This window comes from Saprolegnia parasitica (genome assembly GCF_000151545.1).
Source record: "Saprolegnia parasitica CBS 223.65 unplaced genomic scaffold supercont2.4, whole genome shotgun sequence".
Classification (NCBI taxonomy): Eukaryota; Oomycota; class Saprolegniomycetes; order Saprolegniales; family Saprolegniaceae; genus Saprolegnia; species Saprolegnia parasitica.
In genome coordinates this window covers 217,667-235,796 of record NW_012156398.1, presented here as the reverse complement: position 1 = coordinate 235,796, position 18,130 = coordinate 217,667, and the positions used below count along the sequence as shown (strand labels likewise).

The 18,130-nt window shown below is 60.5% G+C and overlaps 6 protein-coding genes across 6 annotated transcripts; 3 read left to right on the top strand and 3 right to left on the bottom strand.

Annotated features, from left to right (window-relative positions):
• Positions 1-345: 345 nt before the first annotated feature.
• Positions 346-1,440, top strand: SPRG_19222 (hypothetical protein; the record flags this gene model as incomplete). The annotated part of the gene is made up of 1 exon (XM_012340252.1): positions 346-1,440. The coding sequence occupies one exon, from the start codon at positions 346-348 to the stop codon at positions 1,438-1,440; it is 1,095 nt and encodes a 364-aa protein (XP_012195642.1).
• Positions 1,441-1,571: 131 nt separating this feature from the next.
• Positions 1,572-3,138, bottom strand: SPRG_19221 (hypothetical protein; the record flags this gene model as incomplete). The annotated part of the gene is made up of 8 exons (XM_012340251.1): positions 1,572-1,913; positions 1,957-2,097; positions 2,144-2,272; positions 2,329-2,374; positions 2,430-2,463; positions 2,521-2,806; positions 2,848-2,938; positions 2,981-3,138. 8 exons carry the CDS (start codon positions 3,136-3,138, stop codon positions 1,572-1,574), a joined length of 1,227 nt encoding a protein of 408 aa, XP_012195641.1.
• Positions 3,139-3,530: 392 nt separating this feature from the next.
• SPRG_19220 (hypothetical protein) lies at positions 3,531-3,860 on the top strand (the record flags this gene model as incomplete). Its single annotated transcript, XM_012340250.1, has 1 exon — positions 3,531-3,860. One exon carries the CDS (start codon positions 3,531-3,533, stop codon positions 3,858-3,860), a length of 330 nt encoding a protein of 109 aa, XP_012195640.1.
• Positions 3,861-7,282: 3,422 nt separating this feature from the next.
• On the bottom strand, positions 7,283-7,909 carry SPRG_19219 (hypothetical protein; the record flags this gene model as incomplete). The annotated part of the gene is made up of 1 exon (XM_012340249.1): positions 7,283-7,909. One exon carries the CDS (start codon positions 7,907-7,909, stop codon positions 7,283-7,285), a length of 627 nt encoding a protein of 208 aa, XP_012195639.1.
• Positions 7,910-15,165: 7,256 nt separating this feature from the next.
• On the top strand, positions 15,166-16,428 carry SPRG_19217 (hypothetical protein; the record flags this gene model as incomplete). Its single annotated transcript, XM_012340248.1, has 3 exons — positions 15,166-15,660; positions 15,711-15,783; positions 15,836-16,428. 3 exons carry the CDS (start codon positions 15,166-15,168, stop codon positions 16,426-16,428), a joined length of 1,161 nt encoding a protein of 386 aa, XP_012195638.1.
• Positions 16,429-17,430: 1,002 nt separating this feature from the next.
• SPRG_19216 (hypothetical protein) lies at positions 17,431-17,955 on the bottom strand (the record flags this gene model as incomplete). Its single annotated transcript, XM_012340247.1, has 1 exon — positions 17,431-17,955. One exon carries the CDS (start codon positions 17,953-17,955, stop codon positions 17,431-17,433), a length of 525 nt encoding a protein of 174 aa, XP_012195637.1.
• Positions 17,956-18,130: the final 175 nt, after the last annotated feature.

Below are 18,130 nucleotides of genomic sequence, written 5' to 3'. Positions count from 1 at the left end.
AGCGCGCACCTAAAAGCGCGATCGTCGCCTGACATACAAATCCATCGTGTAGAACAGAGGAGCCGTTGGTGGACGCGCGCTCCTGGCATGCGGAGGCTATACCCGAGTTCGGCGCTGCCCATCTCCAATCATGGCCGGTGCACGGTCGAGGGATGCAAGAACCACAGTGCCAGTGCTGGGTACATCGGACAAGGTGCAAGATACTATTGCAAAGAGTTGTCTTCAAGCCGCTGCAAAGAAGGTCGCACGGGCTGCCACGTTCTGTCTTTGGGCCCAGCGACATAGACACACGCCTTGTCTTGGCTGTGGCCTCCTCGTCGTAGTACACAGTACACATCTCGCCGCATGAAGCTCACGACGACGCTGACCGGGAGAGACTTGCTTCAGAGCCTCCAGTGGTTCTACGACCAGTCGCCGCCGACAACCGGGTCCAATTCGCCGATCGTAGCGAGCCCCGTTCGACGGCGACGGGGAAGCACGGTGACCCAAGACCAGCTGCACGCGGTGCGGCTCAAGATCGAAGCCCATCAAGAGAGTGCGCGCGATGCTGGCGTCCTCAACACGATCGCATGGCTTCGCGCCCACGACGATGAGCAGACCGCGCCGAAAGCCACGGGCTTCCTCACGTCGGTGCTGCAATTTCTACACGTCACCGACGAGCCGGCCATGAACACCGTTGACAGTAGTAGCGACACGACATGGCGGCTGCCACGGCACTGGGCCGAGCACTCGCTCCGCGTTCAGTGGAACGAGCTCGGGTACCGGCTCCTCAACGCGTCGTTCTATGTGGACATGATGCAAGCGCGCAAGATCATCCTCTCGGGCGAGCTCTTGTATGCGACGAGCGACGAGTGCAAGGCGTTCGCGACGTGGCTCGACGGCTTCTTCGTGCACATTGAGCTCTTGCAGCAGCTCAAGCAGCGTTTTCTGCGCCTCAAAAGCGCCACCTGTAATCGACAACTCACTGTCTCGACGCAGTACGGCCGCGCCAACTCGCTCTACAACGAGTCGATCCGGTTCATGCACGCCAAGCCCATCGCGCTCTACGGCGAGAAGGTTCTCGAGTTTCTCAACGAGCTGGAAATGACGCTATGGGACGAAGAAGAGGCGATCGCGGACGTGAACCGGCACGTCACCAACGCCGACGACGAACGCCTTGCGATCGCTCGCCTCTTTGCCGATCTGAGCGTGACCGAGCCTGCCGGTGTCGTCGTCGCCAAGCTCGTCGCGTGGATGCCACAGGCGCTCGATGCCACCGACGTCCGCGCCTTTGTGCAACTGTTTGGCGACGACGTGCAGAGCTGCATCTCGGGCGTCTGGCTCCGTGCGTACGCCCAGCACCTGCACCTCCTCGAAGCATTCGAGGTCGACTTAAGTGCCACGACAGCCTACTCGCGGTCCCGCGTCGATGTATCGCCGCTTCATCCATCCATCCCCTAGTCGTTTCTAAACTATCTATTCCGATCGAGATAAGTTCTTGTTTCATGACGTGGCAGCCTCTCCGGGCTCCACGGAACGATCGCCACATTGCACTTGGTCTTTAGCTAACCGTTTTCTCAGTACGGGCGGGCTCATGGAAGGTACGTCTCGCCAAAGTCATCGACCTCGTCGCGCGTTTGATCCCACGACCACGGCTCGTCCTGTCGCGTATTGTACGTTGTTGGCGGCCACTTGTACGGAAGCGGGCAGCGCAGACGAGACGCGTCGTCGTCGTCGTCGTTGTCGGTGGTTCTCGCGCCCGACCACACGAGGCGCTGCGACGGTGTCGGCAGAAAGAGCACGCCAAGCTCATACGACCGGATCATAAACTGCGACTTTTGCTTTTGGTAGCTGCCCCAGGCAGCTTGGCTGAGATTGGCGCTCGTCAAGAGCGCAAAATCCAAGGTTCCGTCGACTCCGATGCGCGCAAACGTCTAGTCTCATCCGAGACGACGTGTACACGGAGAAAAATGGTACCTTGATGTGCGGCATGACGCGTGTGCGCTGGAGCAACTCGGGTGGGTCCCACGTGCGTAGGTAGCGGTGCAAGAACGGCTTGAGATTCTTCAACGGACACGGCAGAGACCGGCCGGCGGCATAGCCCTCGATCGAGCCCCGCTACGGGCCAAGCATGCAGGGCGCAAAGCGAGAGAGAAAGGAGTACCACTGCGGCGACGGACGGCCAGACAATGTGAAAGCCCCGTGGCGCTGGCAACGGTGACGGTGGCGCCAGCGAAAAACTCGCCAAAAAGTCGCGCAGCCACGCTTCCGTTAGGGACCCCAGGCTTGAAAACTAGGCGCATCGTCGGCACCACATATACGAGGATAGCGAGAGCCTGCCTGTGCCACAATGGGCTGGGACGGCGCGACGGCGACACCGTGGTCTCGCAGCACCCTAGAAGCATCCACGTTTGAGCGGAATCCATGCGCCAGACGCGACAAAACCGTACTTGCGCAGGCGAAGATGGCCATATCGTGCCATATCTGCCATCCGGCTGTATGTAAATCCAAACGATCACCAACAACAAAAGGCGTCGGTACCGTTTGGTGCCGTGTAGACGCCTGGCACCGACGCAATGAGTGTCACGCTGGCAGCGTCAAAGTCGTAGAGCGGTAGCTTCTCGGCGGCCATGGTCGCCACGGACGCGTGCAGTGCCGAGAGGTACTGCCTCAGCTCCTTCTCAAAGTCTGTCGTGGACTCCGTTGCTGTTGTCGAGCGCAGTGGAAAGTCCTGGTACCAGACACCTTGCGTCTTGGCGTCCCAATCGGACGCGACAAAGTTGGCGGTGAAGATCGCAACGCGAACAGACGTCGCATAAAAGAGCACCTGATCGTCATGAGACGCATCCAGCACACGCAGTAGTTTACCATCATCTTGGTGTGGTGGGTGCCATACGGGATCGGAAGCGGCGGCGCGACCACTTGAATGTTGGTGTACGCGGCGCAGGCGGCGCGCAGGCTACGTCGTATCCTGAGAAGGCCCCGGTTCTAGGGCACCTACGTGGCCTGGTCGCTGCCATGGCATAGTAGCACGGGCACGGAAGTGAGCTGCGACGACTGGTTAAGGAGCCACGGCACGTCGACCTTGTAGTTGGTCAAGATGGCGTGCGTAAAGGCGCCGGCGAGTAGGTCGCGCAGCCCAATGCAGTCGTCTACCATTGCTCATGGCTCCAGGCCGCGAGACCGCGTGTGTCGTACCGTTGGCGCCGCGTGCTGGGCTTGCGAGCGATGTCAAGCGGAACGCCATCGACGTCGGCGTCGGCTTGGCGCGCTTCGTTGCTCGCTCGTCCATACACCTGAAAATCGAATTGTTGAGATTGCACTTTTTACGGTTACGCGTCCGGTTACGATTCCATGGATCAAGTTGTCAGGCCAAGCAAACGCCGCGGTTGTGCACAAACTTTTTGTTGCCGACGAGCTTGCGTAGCGTGGCCGTCGATGCGGGTGCCGTCAGCGCTGTGAATTCGTTGCCCGTGATCGTGCCTTTGGGCGAGGACGGGCGAAGGCAGCCGAGAAGGATCGGCACCAACGCGTACGTCGACACTACGAGCATGAGCGGTGTCGTCCGATGGAGCTTTGGCTTCGCAAAGCACTTGTCGCCTTCTTTGCCGCCTGATGTTGGGCAGACATCAAGCGCGACCTGGACACGGCTGGTTGTGTGCTCGACGACCGTGGCAAAGCCGAGGACAGCTTGCGTGCTCGGCTTGCAGAAGACCTTGTTGCCGATGCTGATCGCCGTCTCTTCGCCCAGCGGCAGACTCGTGAGTAGCCGCGGAAGGCGTGTTGTCGATAGCAGCGCATTGCGCTGCGTCCACGCAGTATCGAGAGCCCACTATATCGACGCGTCACACGTCGGTCTAATGGTAATAATACGTACTTGACGGTAGTGGAGGTAGCGGTAACCCATCGCCGACAAAATGAAAAGGCCAAGCAGCTCGCGACCGGATAAACGAGCCAGGGGAGTAGAAGAGACCCGATGCACGCGACGTTGGCTGTGTTGTACGCACCGGCCGGGCGGTCAACGCCGTCGATCGTGAGCGGGAGGTGCCATGCACCCGCGTAGAATGCGTTGCTGACATGGACAAACTGTCCGTGGGTGCAGTAGACAATGCTTCCAATGCTGCTATAGACAAAGAGCCGGCTGGAAAACGGGAGGAGGCGCGGCAACGGCACTGGGAAACGCTGCAGCCCGACCACGCAGAGCAGCGCCACATAGATAGCGAACGTAGCAAGCAGCACGTTCGAGAGGAGCCAGATGCGATTGGCACTGGGCGTCCCATAGTAGATGCGGGCGACATCTGCGTACAAGAGCGACGGCGCCGCGTTGAGCGTCAAGAGCACCAGAACGAGCTGCCGCGCCTCGAGGCCGCTGAGCACGTCGTACGTCAAGACGGGCTTGCGCAGAAGCACGCCTTCAAGACCCTTGAACGTCATGACAACGTCCCCGCTAAGGAGCCCGAGCGCAGCCACAACAAGCACCGCTTGCCACGCGCTGAGCTCGATGTAGTTGGCAACAACTGTGACGGCGTTGGTGGCGACAACAGGGACTTTGCCGCTGCGACGTCCGACGCTCCACCCGGCGGTGTCGATGGTGCCACCACCGTCCACAAAGAGCGATTGACAGTAGGTGGACACGGCATACCGAGGCCCGAGGGGATGCGACGTCACCACCGTGTTGACGCCGGTGTCGTCGACCAGTGACGAGCCGTCTGTAGCCACGAGCACCTGCGCCATGCCGGCGAGCCGTCGCACGCTCGAGCCGTCCGTGTTGGCGTGCACCACGGACGGCGTCACCATCGCCACGTCGCTTAGCACCGAGAGCTCGTAGATGCCCAGTGGGTAGGCGTCGCGATTCGTCGTCTCGAGCTTGGCTATGCCGTCGATGGTTTGGGCGCCTGCTGTTGGGACGCAGAGGGGGTGCGATGTCGACGATCCGAGGAAGACGAGGAAGACCCACTGGATGCCCGGTGGCCCGACATTGCATGTCGTCACAAACCACGGGTCACTCGCGGGCGGGACGTCCCAGTGCAGCGCCAGCTGACGTCCGAGTGCGGCCCACGCGGCTGGCGTCGTCGTCGCCATCTCCATCTCGGCGCACGAGCCGTTGACAAAGCCATTGAAGTCGAGGCGGCAGTTGCGGCCATAGTCGTGCCAGTAGTTGTCGATCGACGGTGGTGAGGTGAGGACGACGTGTCGGTCAAACATGCCTTGGGCGAGGAGTGCGAGGAGCGTTGCGAGCGAGAGAAAGATGAGACCACCGGCGACGAGGTTGGAGGCGATGCGGCCAAAGACAACAAAAGTGCTCGCCTGCGCGCGGGTGTCCAAGACGGTGGACGGGCGGAAGACGCTACTGCTGGCGCGTGACCCGAGCCGAGAGCCCGCCGATGCAATCACTGCGTGTAGGTGCATGGGCCAAGATAATGTGACGAAGTGCGTCTGAGCGAAGATCGTTCGACGATGATGAAACGCCGCCAGTAGTAGTGGACGAGTCAACGGCACAACACCAGTATGTCGGATTGCTATCAGGTCGCAAGTCGTTCGAAAATCTCGTGTTTATGTGTCAAATTGAATAACATCACGTTGCGGCGTTGAGTCAAGCCCAAGGGTCGCTTGGTCAAGCGCTTCCAGAGGGGCGTACCAAGTCGGTAGTGCCTCGTCTGGTATCTGGCCAGTGTCTTCGAGCCACCGACATAGCGCGTATACCTTGCACCCGACGTCGAACGATCGAGTTGTCAAGTTGTCCATCTTAATGTGTACTTAGCTGCATGAATCGGCGCACCCTGGAGGCGACACAATTGCCGTCACCGTCGACGCTCACGCGTTGCCACTGACAGAACGCTCGCCATGTCTGTAGAGTATAGGGAATAAATATCCTGCTAGGTCAAAGGATTTGAATTATCTACCAACAAGCACAGGTTCCTTAACCCGAGGCGGCCATTGATAGCCTATAGATCACGTCGGTTGCACAGCCTTGTAGGATCGGCAACGCACAAGAAGCAGTGTTCTTCTCTAGATATACCGGTGGTAATTTGGGCCTTTGTACATTTTGATGGAATGGTCCGGCGGCCACCCACTGCTCCACCACAGTGTAGCTAGCGACACTCATTGGAGCATTTGTTTGGTATCCAACACGCTTGGCTCTATTGAGGACTCGCCGCCTCCGAATGTCTAGCTGCTCGTTCCTCAAAGTACGGAGTAGTATAGCACGATGTCGCAAACAAGCAGTGGCGACACGGTCTTCATCGTCACTGTTGAAGTGGGAGGTTGCACGCACCAGCGTCAGGCGCGTTGCTGACCGTCGCAAACTCAAAACTAAACATGCAAGCAACTGGCGATGCTGCTGCTCGTCACGGGTGTCGAGAAGGGCAGTAGCCGCGACGGCGCATGCTGCATGCTTCGACGGAGCAACAACGAGGCTGCCATCGAGAGAAGCATCTGGATGCGATAAATGCCGTTGGGCGTCCCATAGCCGCGGATGCGACCAAGCCACGACGATTATTCTCGATCGATGGTCGACGCTGTCGGCGCGCTTAATTGAATGCGACGCTGGTTGCTCAACCCTTGGCGTTGTCATGCTCCGACGGCGGAGAACATGCGATATGACTGCTTCAGTCACTTGGTTGGTGTGGTGGATCCCGTACATTTCTCCAGCAGCAACTCGAGTTCGAAACTGGTTTGCAGTCCGGCACGAGCTACGGTCGGTCGGATGGTGGGCCTTGTCACCGCTACTATCCATGCAGAGTGCTCGCTTCAAGTGCTTGGATAGCTCTCGGGAAGGTGTTCTTAAACTGGACCAAGTAAGCTGCAAACAAGCTAGGCTATGAGCGCTTCGCTGGCGTCCCAGCGTGACCCTGTCACGTCGCCTTGACGACAGCTGACAGCGCGCGAGTATAAAAGGGGCGCAGTGTCGACGCAGGCGATGACTTGTATCGACGTGCTGCGCTATGATTCGCCGCCAGATTCTGGATCGTAATACAACCAGACAACACTTGGTGGACGGTACCAGAATTCAGCAGCGCTTGGACGCTGAACCAGATGACAACCATCCGTGACTCACGCGCCAGCGTAGGGGTAGGGGGTCATGACGTCAAAGTTGTCGCTGCCTGACGAGGCCGCTCGGAAGATTCGCTGCACCCATTGCCGGTCGATCCTTGCTCGCATTCCAGTCGCCTCTTGATCTAGTATTGAAGGACACTCGATAGGATAGAACATGGGATTAAATAGATAGTGAGTGTACTGGATAGCAGTGGTGTACGCTGCGTCGAGGCGCGTAGCAGTTGAAGAAGTTGAGGGACGTCGCAGTTTAGAGCAGCGTGTACGTGGACGGCGCGTCGACCGCAGCGTCCAGTTGCTGCAAGACGCCGATAAGGCCGCCCGCGAGTCGACTCAGGACCACGTCGCCACGTGCATGCGCTGTACTTTGGATCACATCCACATGGTCGTACAAGAGCGCGGCGGCCGTCGGGTGCTTGGTGAAGAGCTGCGAGAGCGAGTCGAGGCCGAGTTGCTGCGTCGCCCCGGTCACAACAAAGTTCATCGCGGCCTCGAGCTCCCGTCGCCCGCGGCCTGTATAGAGGTACGCCTCGCCCACCGACTGGATCGCGCGCCACGCGTGCTTGACGGTTTGGATGCGCGGTCGGCGGCGCGCGGTACGAGGGCTGGCGTTGCTACTATTGCTGTCGCTGAGCGTCTCGCACGTCTCTTCCGCGTCTTCGCGCACGGCGGGCAGCGGCAGTGGCTTGTTGCGGAGCGGGCGCTTGTACGCCGGGCGGGTCATGGCCGCCGGCGCATTGGTGGCCGTGAGGCGCATCGGGCGCGGGCTCGTCTCGCGGAAGCTGAGGCGGCGCAGAAGCATGCTGCAGGCCACGACAGCCATCGAGGCTGCGGCGACGGCCGTGACCTGGAGCATCGGCGACGACGTCGTGGCCATGGTGGTGGAAATGTGGAAATGAAAATATTTCGAACGGACGTGAGTTTCACCAGAAAGCGCAGCCGGTTTTTATTTTAGCCAATGAAACGGACGCTCTGCACAGTATGGATCGATGATTGGTGCAAATGCAGTGTTTTTCTCGGGGCAGTGCAACATGGCACCACATCTGATGGGCAGAATCTGGGGATGTCGATCCGGCGCCGCGGTGACGCAAGCAGTCCAGCGCGACAACTGAGCGCATGTGGTTGGCGTCGCAGCGCAATGCTTCTTCGCAGAGGATATGCCTCCTCGCAGCACAGACAAGCGGCCAACCGCCAGCCAACGACGACCAACGGCCGACGAAGATTCTGGCTCGTCGTCTTCTCAGGTGCGAGCAACTTCAAGTTGAAGTCACGACCTGCAGAACGTGATGCTGGCTGCTGCCTTCGCCTCCCACGTATGCGCGATGCGCTGCTGGTTGTACAGTCGTTGGCAGCAGACGCATCATGCCAGACCACAATATCCTCCGTGGTCAATTCCTGGGTGTTACTGCAAGCTGCCCGCTATCCACGTGGCGCTTGAATATTTCGCAACGTCACACGGCGCAAGCGCTGAGAGCCGTTCAGATTCCCCCAGATGGCGCCGTTGCAAAGTGGAAATAGTTGGTACCAAGCCCGTGGACTTGAAGAAATCAAATATATGTAAAGAGACAATAATGTTGTCGTTCTGTCCGTGGAGGGAGGGACCACGTCCTAGTACTGCGGCCGCAACCTCTCGCAGAGGATGGGAAGCGGCGCATCGTCGAGTCGGAAACCAAGATTCGTTGGTTCCATGAACCGCAGAAAGAACGGCCAACCGACTACCGTTGCCGGCTTGGAATCGGAACGTGCTGCAGCGACGCGCGATCTTGTTCGAACGATCTGGCATGCTGGATGGATGCGAGAGAGATATGGGACAGAAGGGACCGTTGTGTGGTATCTACCTACCGTAGAAATACTGGTAGTGATAATGACCTAGCTCAACGAGGCCCATGAATGTGGCGTGGTCAAGGCCATACATTTTGGTAAATTTATGGCCTTGGTGTGGTCTGCGGCCCAGGCTGCTTGGCCCTTCCCAACGTGTGTTAGTACTCGTGTACGGTACGGTACTGTGTCCGAGCGGCGACAATTGGGTCACTTGCCTGCTCCATGTCACACGCCAACGCGTCCGTCAGCTCCAAGTGACTGCCGAGGCGAAGCGTGGGGACATGGATGAGGTCCACGACGTGTCGGCCCACTGGATAGTTCCGAGGACGCCACTGGCTGAGCACAAGTCCACGCAACGTGATCGTTGGCGTGGCTCTTCCTCCAACTGGACCGTTCTCTGGGGCGAGAAGAAGCGACGGGCGACAGCAGAACCAAGGCAGAATACCAAGACAGAAGAATAAAGCTGAGATCGTGATCTCGAGGCTGGTCCGATCGTCACTCTTGCCAGACACCGTGGGCTGCGTTCTGGACACGTCACGGGCTCGGGCCCATGGGCGAGCATAGGGCGCGCCTTGCATTTCAAATGCGCGCACTCCCATCGATCGTCCAACGGCGGGAGGTTGCATGACGACCTTGGCCACAGCGCCACAGTCGCCGACCAAGCAGCCACGTATGCACGTTTTGATTGGCCGACGCTCGAGGCCGTGCTCCGATTGGCCCGTTTTTCATAGCGTTGGGTTATTGACTGAACCGCAGTGGCGATCTTGGTCATGGCACGAACCAAGGCGACGCTGAAGCTGGAGAAGCGCGGGCGCAAGCATAAGGCAGCAAAACGCAAGCCGGCGCGCGCCCGCAGCGGTCGGTCGCAGCTTGCCGCGCCCGAGGAGCCCAACGACCTCGCGGTGGCCATCGCCGAGTGGCGAGAGCGCCAGGTGCGCTCCGTGGAGCTCATCGACCTGTCATCGACGCCGGACGACGAGCTCTTCGACGACGAGCGCGACGCTGACGTTGTGCTAGTCTACGCGCCGCCGGTCGCTGCCGTGACGCGCCTCTTCCTCTGCTGACCTCGGCGACAACACCGCGGGCGTTCATCGCGTCCATCGTACGACTACATGTAGTATCCCTCATAACGTTAACTCCTTGCGATGGCAATGCAAGCCCGCAATATGCAGAAACGACCCAGCCACAGCTCGCAGCCCCAGCCTCCACCCACCTGGTAACTGATCAGAAAGGCCCGTCGACCAATGACCAAGAGCAGGATCGTGGTGCTGCAGAAAGGCCGTGCGTTTGATCGAGTCCTCGGGCACTGTATTCTTCGAGTCGCGACGATCCAATCGAACACGCGATCTACTGATGCATCGGACGGAGCCGGCGTTGAAACGTCAAAGTCGTTTTTCGCGGCCGCTGCATGACCTTCGTCGATCATTTGCCGTCGAGCTAAAGGATGGCAGGCGCCTCGTCGGGCAACTCGCGCCGGAGCTCAGCGCCGATCACCAAGAAGACGCTGGACGCGAAGGCGCAGGTGAGCCTGTGCCTCGTTGCCAGTCGCATTGGCTCCAACCTCGTCGCTGGCGCGCTTCTCCTCGTCTCACTCCTCACGCTCGCCGTGCTCTTAACCAAAGGCCTCTTTGATCGCCACGTTGTCATGACGTCGCCGCAGACCGCCGACTACTGGGCCCCGCTCGGGCAGTCGTGCATGCTGACGCGGCGCGGCTTTGTCCGCAACAGCTGCTCCGCACTCGAGGGCAACACGACGTCGCCGGATGCGTGGCGCCGCGTCGGGTCGGTCCTCGCGATCTCATGGCTGCCGTCCTCGTCATGGTACATATCCACGTGCGCGGTCGGGCCGCGCCACAAGGGCTGGGTCTATGTCGTGCTGCTCGCGTCCTCGACGGGGTTTCCGAGCTGCGTGCCGACCAACGGATCGCAGCTCATTGACGGCATGGCCATGCTCACGACCACCAGCACGGTCGATGCACCGTACAGCGCGTACGAGCTCACGCTCTATGGTGACACGATGAATCGGTCGAGCGTCACGGCGGCGACCAACTCGGACGGCACGTCTGTGCGGCTCTTCGCCAACACGACGCAGTTTCTCATCGGCGTCAACGGCTCGGTGCCGGCAACGTCGTGGGGCGGCGGCAAGTCAGTGATCGTGTCGGCGCCGCTTGGGCCGCGCTACACGGTCAAGACGACGGACGCCACGTTCTTCGTCGACATGACCGCCAACCCGCCGTCGACGCCCGGCTGGAGCGTCGGCCGCGTCAACGGCAAGGTCATTGTGATTGCAACGTCGGCGGCGTCGGTCGTCGCCAACTACATGGACATTGTCATCTTCCAAGGCGTTATCACGGGGCTCTCGCTGCTCTTTCTGAGCGGTGACGTGGTCATGACGTGGAAAGGCCTCGCCGGCGTCCTCCGCCGGCAGCCCGTCTTGACGTACGACCTTCTTTTGGGTCTCGAGCGGCGCAAGCTCGTCTTGGTGCTCTGGTCGCTCAACGCTGCGCCGTGCTTGCTCTACGCCGACGTCGCCCGCGTCTACTATGGCACGGCCAACGGGGACGAGATTTGGCTCCTCTCCCTCGTGCTCCTCGGAAACCTCATGACGTTTATGACGCTGCTGGGCATTACCGCGTTGCAGTACATTCCGTCGCCGTTCAAGCACGTGCTACCGTTCTCGACACCCGTCTTCCTCTTTGGAACGACCGTTGGCGTCGTTCTGAGCTGTCATTTGCGCTACGCCGACGTCAGCAACGCGTTCTTGGAAGGACCGTGGAGCCTCGGGCTCAACATCAACGGTACGGACCGCCCATCCGGTGCGTATATCGCCGAAGCCGTCACGTCGGTGGGCGAGCTCTTGCTGCCGTCCATGCTGCTTCCGACAGCCATCGCGTTCGGCGTTGCGATCGTCTATGGCCTTTTGCAGCGCTACTATACGTGCCGCAAGGTTCGCGCCTTGATTTGAAGCGATGGGTGGGTGCTGATAACGTTGTAGTGGCTCATTCCCATGGCGTGGACCGCCAACAATAGCTTCTTGCGCGGGCGGCGGCTGCCGCACTTTCTGACGAGCTTACCGCTCGGTCCTGAAACGACGATTCGCATCGGGCACAAGTCGTTTCTGAAGCCAAGCGTGCAGGCCGTCATGGGCTACGCATCGATCGTGGAAGCAGTCGACGGGCACCAAAGCGGCTTCTTCTCCAAGCGCAGCAGCAACACGAGCGTCGTGCCGTCGACCAACGGCACCCGAAAGGCGTCCGAGGCCACGTCGATCACCGTCATCATTAGCACATACGCGCTTGTGCCCGTGCTCCTCGGCTGGCTTCGGCCGCGCCCCATTGGTGCGATCGTCGCCAATGCCTTCTTAAGCGCCAAGGTTGCCGCCACAAGCACGGAGCGCAAGACGTTCATGTACAGTCGGGGCGCGTGCGTCACGTAAGGATTGTGTGAACGCATGTATACCCACGCTCTCGTGTTGGTCTTGCTCAGTCCCAGCTCTCGCGTCGTAGCCAGTCTGAGGGCTTAAGTCGCGACGAGGAGGACGGGGCCGGCACACCATGTGATCCAGCAGGTCCATACAGTGGTCTTAGCACACCGTTTTGGTGCGACCTGGGTCAGAAAGTTGACGTGCCCTCACGAAGCTTCACTACCTCTGTCCAAGGGTTGCCGCTAGCACAGCCAAGGCTACAAAGGATCCTCGTCAGGCACGAAGCCCCAACCCTGGTTGAAAACCTAGCCCTAGCGTCGATCGCGCCCTGCAATGAACGTGATGGCTGCACCCCGGCAGCTGCATCCGTCCGGAAGAAATGGAGTAGAGATTGCATCGGTATGCATGTGAACGCCAAGGGTCATGACGACTGAAGGTCATTACGAAAGTGGGCGAACTACGAGACGCAGTACCCGCGGCTGTAGTCGTATTGAGCCGGCGCACGGGGCACCTCGGAGCGCGCCACGGTCTTGAACTCGTTGCCTTGGATGGTGCCGAGTGGCTTGGGGCGAAGGCAGCCAAGCAGCACTGGTACGAGGTTGTACGTGCTAATGATATACGCAACTGGCGTCTCGGTCTTTGAATTTACGACTGCAGACGTCGTATCCGTCGTCGACGTCGCATAGACTTTGGTCGACGGGCGCTGGACGACCGAGGCATAGCCAAGAACGGCTTGCGTGCTCGGCTTGCAGAACGTCTTGTTGCCAATCGAGATGGCGGCTTCGGCGCCGAGCGGGAGGCCCGAGACAAAGTTGGGCAGGCGCGTGTGCTTGAGGAAGCCATTCGCCTTGGTCCAGCCCGTGGGCACGACCCACTACAGTCGTGGGTACTAAAAACAACCAACCGAGGAGATGTTGTATCTACCTGCCGATAGAAAGCAAATCGCTGGAGCATGGCCCAGACGATCGCGGCAGCAAAGGTGCCAAGCGTCGTGTAGAGCATGCCGGGCCAGAGAGTCGCGCTGGAGGGCGGGATCGGGTCGCTGCCGCACGCGCCGCCAATGTGATCGATGCCATTGACAACCAAAGGCAGCGTGTAGGCTTGGCAGTTGTAGCTCCAGCCGAGGGTCTTGAACTTTTGGTTGGCGAAATACGCGATGAGAAACGTGTTGAGGTACAGAAACAGCGTGGCCGAGAAGGGCACGATGCGAGCCATTCCCGACGGTAGCCGCTGCAGCAGCGATAGCGCCAGAAGAAAGCCATACGAGCAAAATGTACCAAGCATCGTGCTCGCCATGAGCCAAATCTGCGGCGCGGTCGGCGTGCTGTGGAACGCTCGGGCGACCTCAAGGTACACGAGCGACGGCACGCCGTTCATCGTTAGCACCACCAGCAGGAGCCGGCGGCGCTCGAGGCCAGCGACAAGGTCGTACGTCAAAACCGGTTTTCGCCGCAAGACGCCTTCGAGGCCCTTGAGCGTCATGATGAGGTCGCCGCTGAGGAGTACGAGCGACACAAACCCAAGCAACGACTGGACAACCGCAATCACGTGGTAGCTGCCAACGACGAGGTTGGTCTGCGACGCCGGCACCACCGCGCGCTGGCTGCGCCGACCGACGCTCCACCCGGCAAGCCCGGACGACGCGATTTGGTCCGTGGCGTCGGCAAAGAACCAGATCGAATTCGATGCGACGGCCGCGCCCGCCGACAAGGGCAGCGATGAAATCTCCATGTTCAAGCGCGTCTCGTCGGGTGACGCGGCGCCGTCGACACCAATGAGAAACTGCGACGAGTGTACAAAGACCGTGTTGATCGAGCCGTCCGTGTTGGTCATCGGCGCCGTGTCGCGCATCGCGTCATCACCAAGGACGATGAGCTCGTACGCGCCTTTCGGATAGAGCGGAAGGCGATTCGTCGTGCCGAGGGCGGCGATGCCGTCGATGAGCTGCGGACCTTTCTCGGGAATGCACGCGGGGTGGGCCATGGACGAGACGAAGAAGCTCACAAACATCCACGCGGTCACGTGCGGAGGGCCCGTTGCGCACGTCGTGAGGTACCACGTCTCGTTGGCAGGCACGACAAAGGTCGACGCAAGCAGTTGGCCGATCGTCTCCCACGCCGGCGCCGTCGTCATGCTGGCCTCGGCGACCGAGCACGACCCTGGCACAAACCCCGACGCTGAGAGACGGCAGGCCATGCCGTACGTGGCCCAGAAGCCGTCGTTGCGCTGCGGCGCAGTGACGACGTCGTGGCGCTCAAAGAGGCCGGCGTTGAGCAACACGAAGAGCGTCACGATCGAGAGAACGATGAGGCCGGACGCGACCAAGTTGGACGCGATGCGCGAGAGCACGTGGAGCAGGCTGACTTGCTGCGCCTTCGCGTCGAGGGTTCTGGCAGCAGTGATCGTCGTCACGTCAGATGCCCGCGATCGCCTCGTCGGCCCGAGCTTGCGGATCCAGTGCATCTTCACAAAGTGACTCGGCGCAGGTTGACGCTAGAGGGGGCCCAACGGACGCCATGATGTTCGAAGTCAACAGTTCGTACATTGACGGCCCAATCCAAAACGGGATGTTGATGGGTACGAACCCGTCATCGTTCCAAGCTTGGCTCACCGCACAGCGCTCATCTCGACGGTCATCCATTCTGACAGGCGCATGAAGAACGCTTGATCCTGCGAGACCAGTAGCGCATTCTCGTCCATACCATACCACAGTGGCACCGACTGATTCGAGAGCTATCATTGCAATCGTCGGGAAATGCAGAAAGCGCGAGAAATGGCCGTTGCTGAAAGAGTCGCAATCACACAGGCGTGCGCCACGTGCCTGTGCGCTGATTGGCCGGAAATCGACCAATCCGCGAGCGCTCCAATGGTGCAGTTGACGAGCGGCCATGACGACGACCATCATGACGGTCCGCGGGCCCATTGACGCCAGCCAAGTCCTGCCCGGCGGGATCCTCGCCTGTCAGCGGGTGCTGCAGAAGCTGCCAGCACACGACGCCGACGTGGCGATTGCGCCCGAAGATCTCATGCGCCTGCGCGAGCACCCGCTCGAGTCGCAGAACGCGTGCTTGGTCAGCGAGGACAAGGCCTTTCGCGAGCTTGAAGCGCTGCGCAGCGTTGGCTGCAACACGATCGTCGATCTGCAACCGAAGGCACTGCGTGATCCGCGCCGCTTGCAGTCGCTCGCGCAGCGCCTCGACATGCATGTTTTGGCGTCGACCTCGATCGATGCCACGCAAGACGCCTCCGTCGACGCTGCCGCCAAGGCGCTAACGCTCGAGCTCCAGTTTGGCATGGACGACACGTCCATCCAAGCCAGTGTCATCTACCACGTTGTCGACATTCGAAACGTGCATTCCGGGCACTGGGCAGCCGTCGCACAGGTGCCACGATGACACCACCGCTCTCACGACATCATCCGTTGGGCGTCTAGGCGCAGCTAGCCACATCCGCGCCCGTGTACCTTGAGCTCAACCCGTTCCCGACATGCGGCTACGAAGCGGACGGTACACGTTGACCTCTGGTTGCCCGAGGCTTTACCGATTTTGAATGGATTAGTGCTCGCACTGCTCATATCGTTCACGGGTCGTCGCGACAAGCTCGTGCTCTGTCACTGCGACCTATTGCCACTGTCGATGCTCACGCAGTTCGCGGCGCTGCAGATCGTTTTGAGCTTTGACCTCTCGGGGCTCGAGGCCGTGACCGAGGTGCTGCCCTTTGCAACGCTGCCACCGGCCGCCTACGTGCCCCGCGACCGCGAGATTGCGGCCACCCTTCACGTGCTGCTCGCTGCTGTACCAACGGCCAAAGTTCTGATCAATAGCACCGTTCATTTCAAGACGCAGTACACCCGGTACGGCGGCGGCGGGTACACTCACATCTTTGCCAGCTTTGCCGCCCGGGCGCTGACCACCGCTGATGTGCGCGCCCGCGTCCTGCTGCACGAACCGTTGGCGCTGCTCGCCGGCTACGTCCCACCGCCTAGTGCGGAGATTCCGAAGAACTACATTGACTGCTCGATCTGCAAGACAGCGTTCGAGCCGATCGTGGGCGAGTACTTTACCAAGTTTGCGTTCGTCTACTGCTCCACCAAGTGCCTTCGAAAGCACCGCATCGCCAACTTTGCCCCGCTCGAGGAGCCAAGTCGGTAGTCGCTGCAACCTGCAATACATAGAAGGACCTCGTTATGTGTTTCGGTTGGGCTGCAAGGGCGACTGAGATACCGTACGTGCATGTATTTAGGTGCACTGTGATGGCTCCATGCAGCCGCTCCTCATCCGTCGTCGACCGTTGGACTGCGCTGCATGCTCCCACGCATGTCTGGACCAAGCGCTGGCTACTCGACCAAGCCAAGCGCGGCGAGTACTGCTGCTGAGCACGAGCGGTGCTAGGCCACGCTAGCGCCTTGGACCTCGATTGCGGCGGTAGGAATGTCTGGAGGTACGAGCGAGTGCCCGCATTACCGCCATGCTACACGCCTAGACAATGGCCCCAGGTGGTGGCTGTCACCGCCTGTCGCGTCGTCTTCGTCCTCGCCGGCAGCCGCGCATCGAGGCTTTTCAGCATCGACGACATCGCATCCACGTGGCGACTGCGAGGATCGGCTACAGTACGTCGCGCAGTAGTGTAGGTACCGCCGGCAGTCGCCGATCGCGCTCCGCGTCATGACGTGTCACCCTGCCTCTGCCGTCCATTGCTACAAAGAAACTTCATGGCAACGTATCCGGCGTCCTGGCACGGTATCCGGATTGTCAAAGAAATGGGCCCGCCTGGAACCTGCATTATACCGCTCGAGGGGCCACTCATCACCGTCGCCGCTTGGTGCATGCGACCGTGCTCGAGACGACGAAGACGATCCTCCTCCTCCTCGTACTAGACCAAGACAAGCAGCAGCATGGCGTTCCTCGCCGACCTCAAGCGCAGCAATGGCAAGGCCAACCCGCTCCTCGGCGGCGGCATGGGCAAGAAGACCAACTTTGCGCGCGCGCTCAACCTGCCCACGACGCCGCTCTTCCCGACGACGACGGCCAAGAAGGACGATGGCGAGATAAACGATGGCACGTTTGCGACGCCGCTCGCCAAGTCGGCGATCGAGATCTTGCTTGAGCTCGAGGCCAAGCAGGAAGAGGAAGAGCGCCTCCGCGGCGGCCACGTCACGGACGACGACGACGACGCGCCGCCGATACGCAGCACGATACGAGGCCCCATGCAGCGACAGAATGCATTTCTCGACACGCGGCCGCCGCCCGGCCCACCCAAGTCGCTCGAGGACATGGTACAGCAGAAGCGCAAGCCGTCCAAGAAAGGCAAGAAGGGTCTGCCGCCGGCCAAGAACCCGACGCTTGAAGAGATGATGAAGAGCCGACAAGCAACGACGACGGATGCGCCGCCCCGCAATGCGATGCTCGAGGAGATGATGAAGAAGCGCAATGCGTCGCGGGGTGGCGACTCGCCCAAGAAGCCGGCGCCAAAAAATGCAATGCTGGAAGAGATGATGAAGAAGCGGGCAGGACCGGTCGAGCCCGAGCCATCCGACGCGCCGACGACCGAGGCGCCACCTCTGGTCGTTGAGGAAGCGCCGCCGTCATCGCGCAATGCGATGCTCGAAGAGATGATGAAGAAGCGAGCCGCGCCAGTCGAAGAGCCGCCTGCACCAGCACCGGTCGCGCCGCCGACATCACGCAATGCAATGCTGGAAGAGATGATGAAGAAGCGAGCCGCACCCGTGCAAGAGGCACCTGCACCACCGTCTCGGAACGCCATGCTCGAAGAGATGATGAAGAAGCGAGCCGCGCCGGTCGAAGAGCCGCCTGCACCGGCAGAACCACCCTGCTCTCGCAACGCCATGCTCGA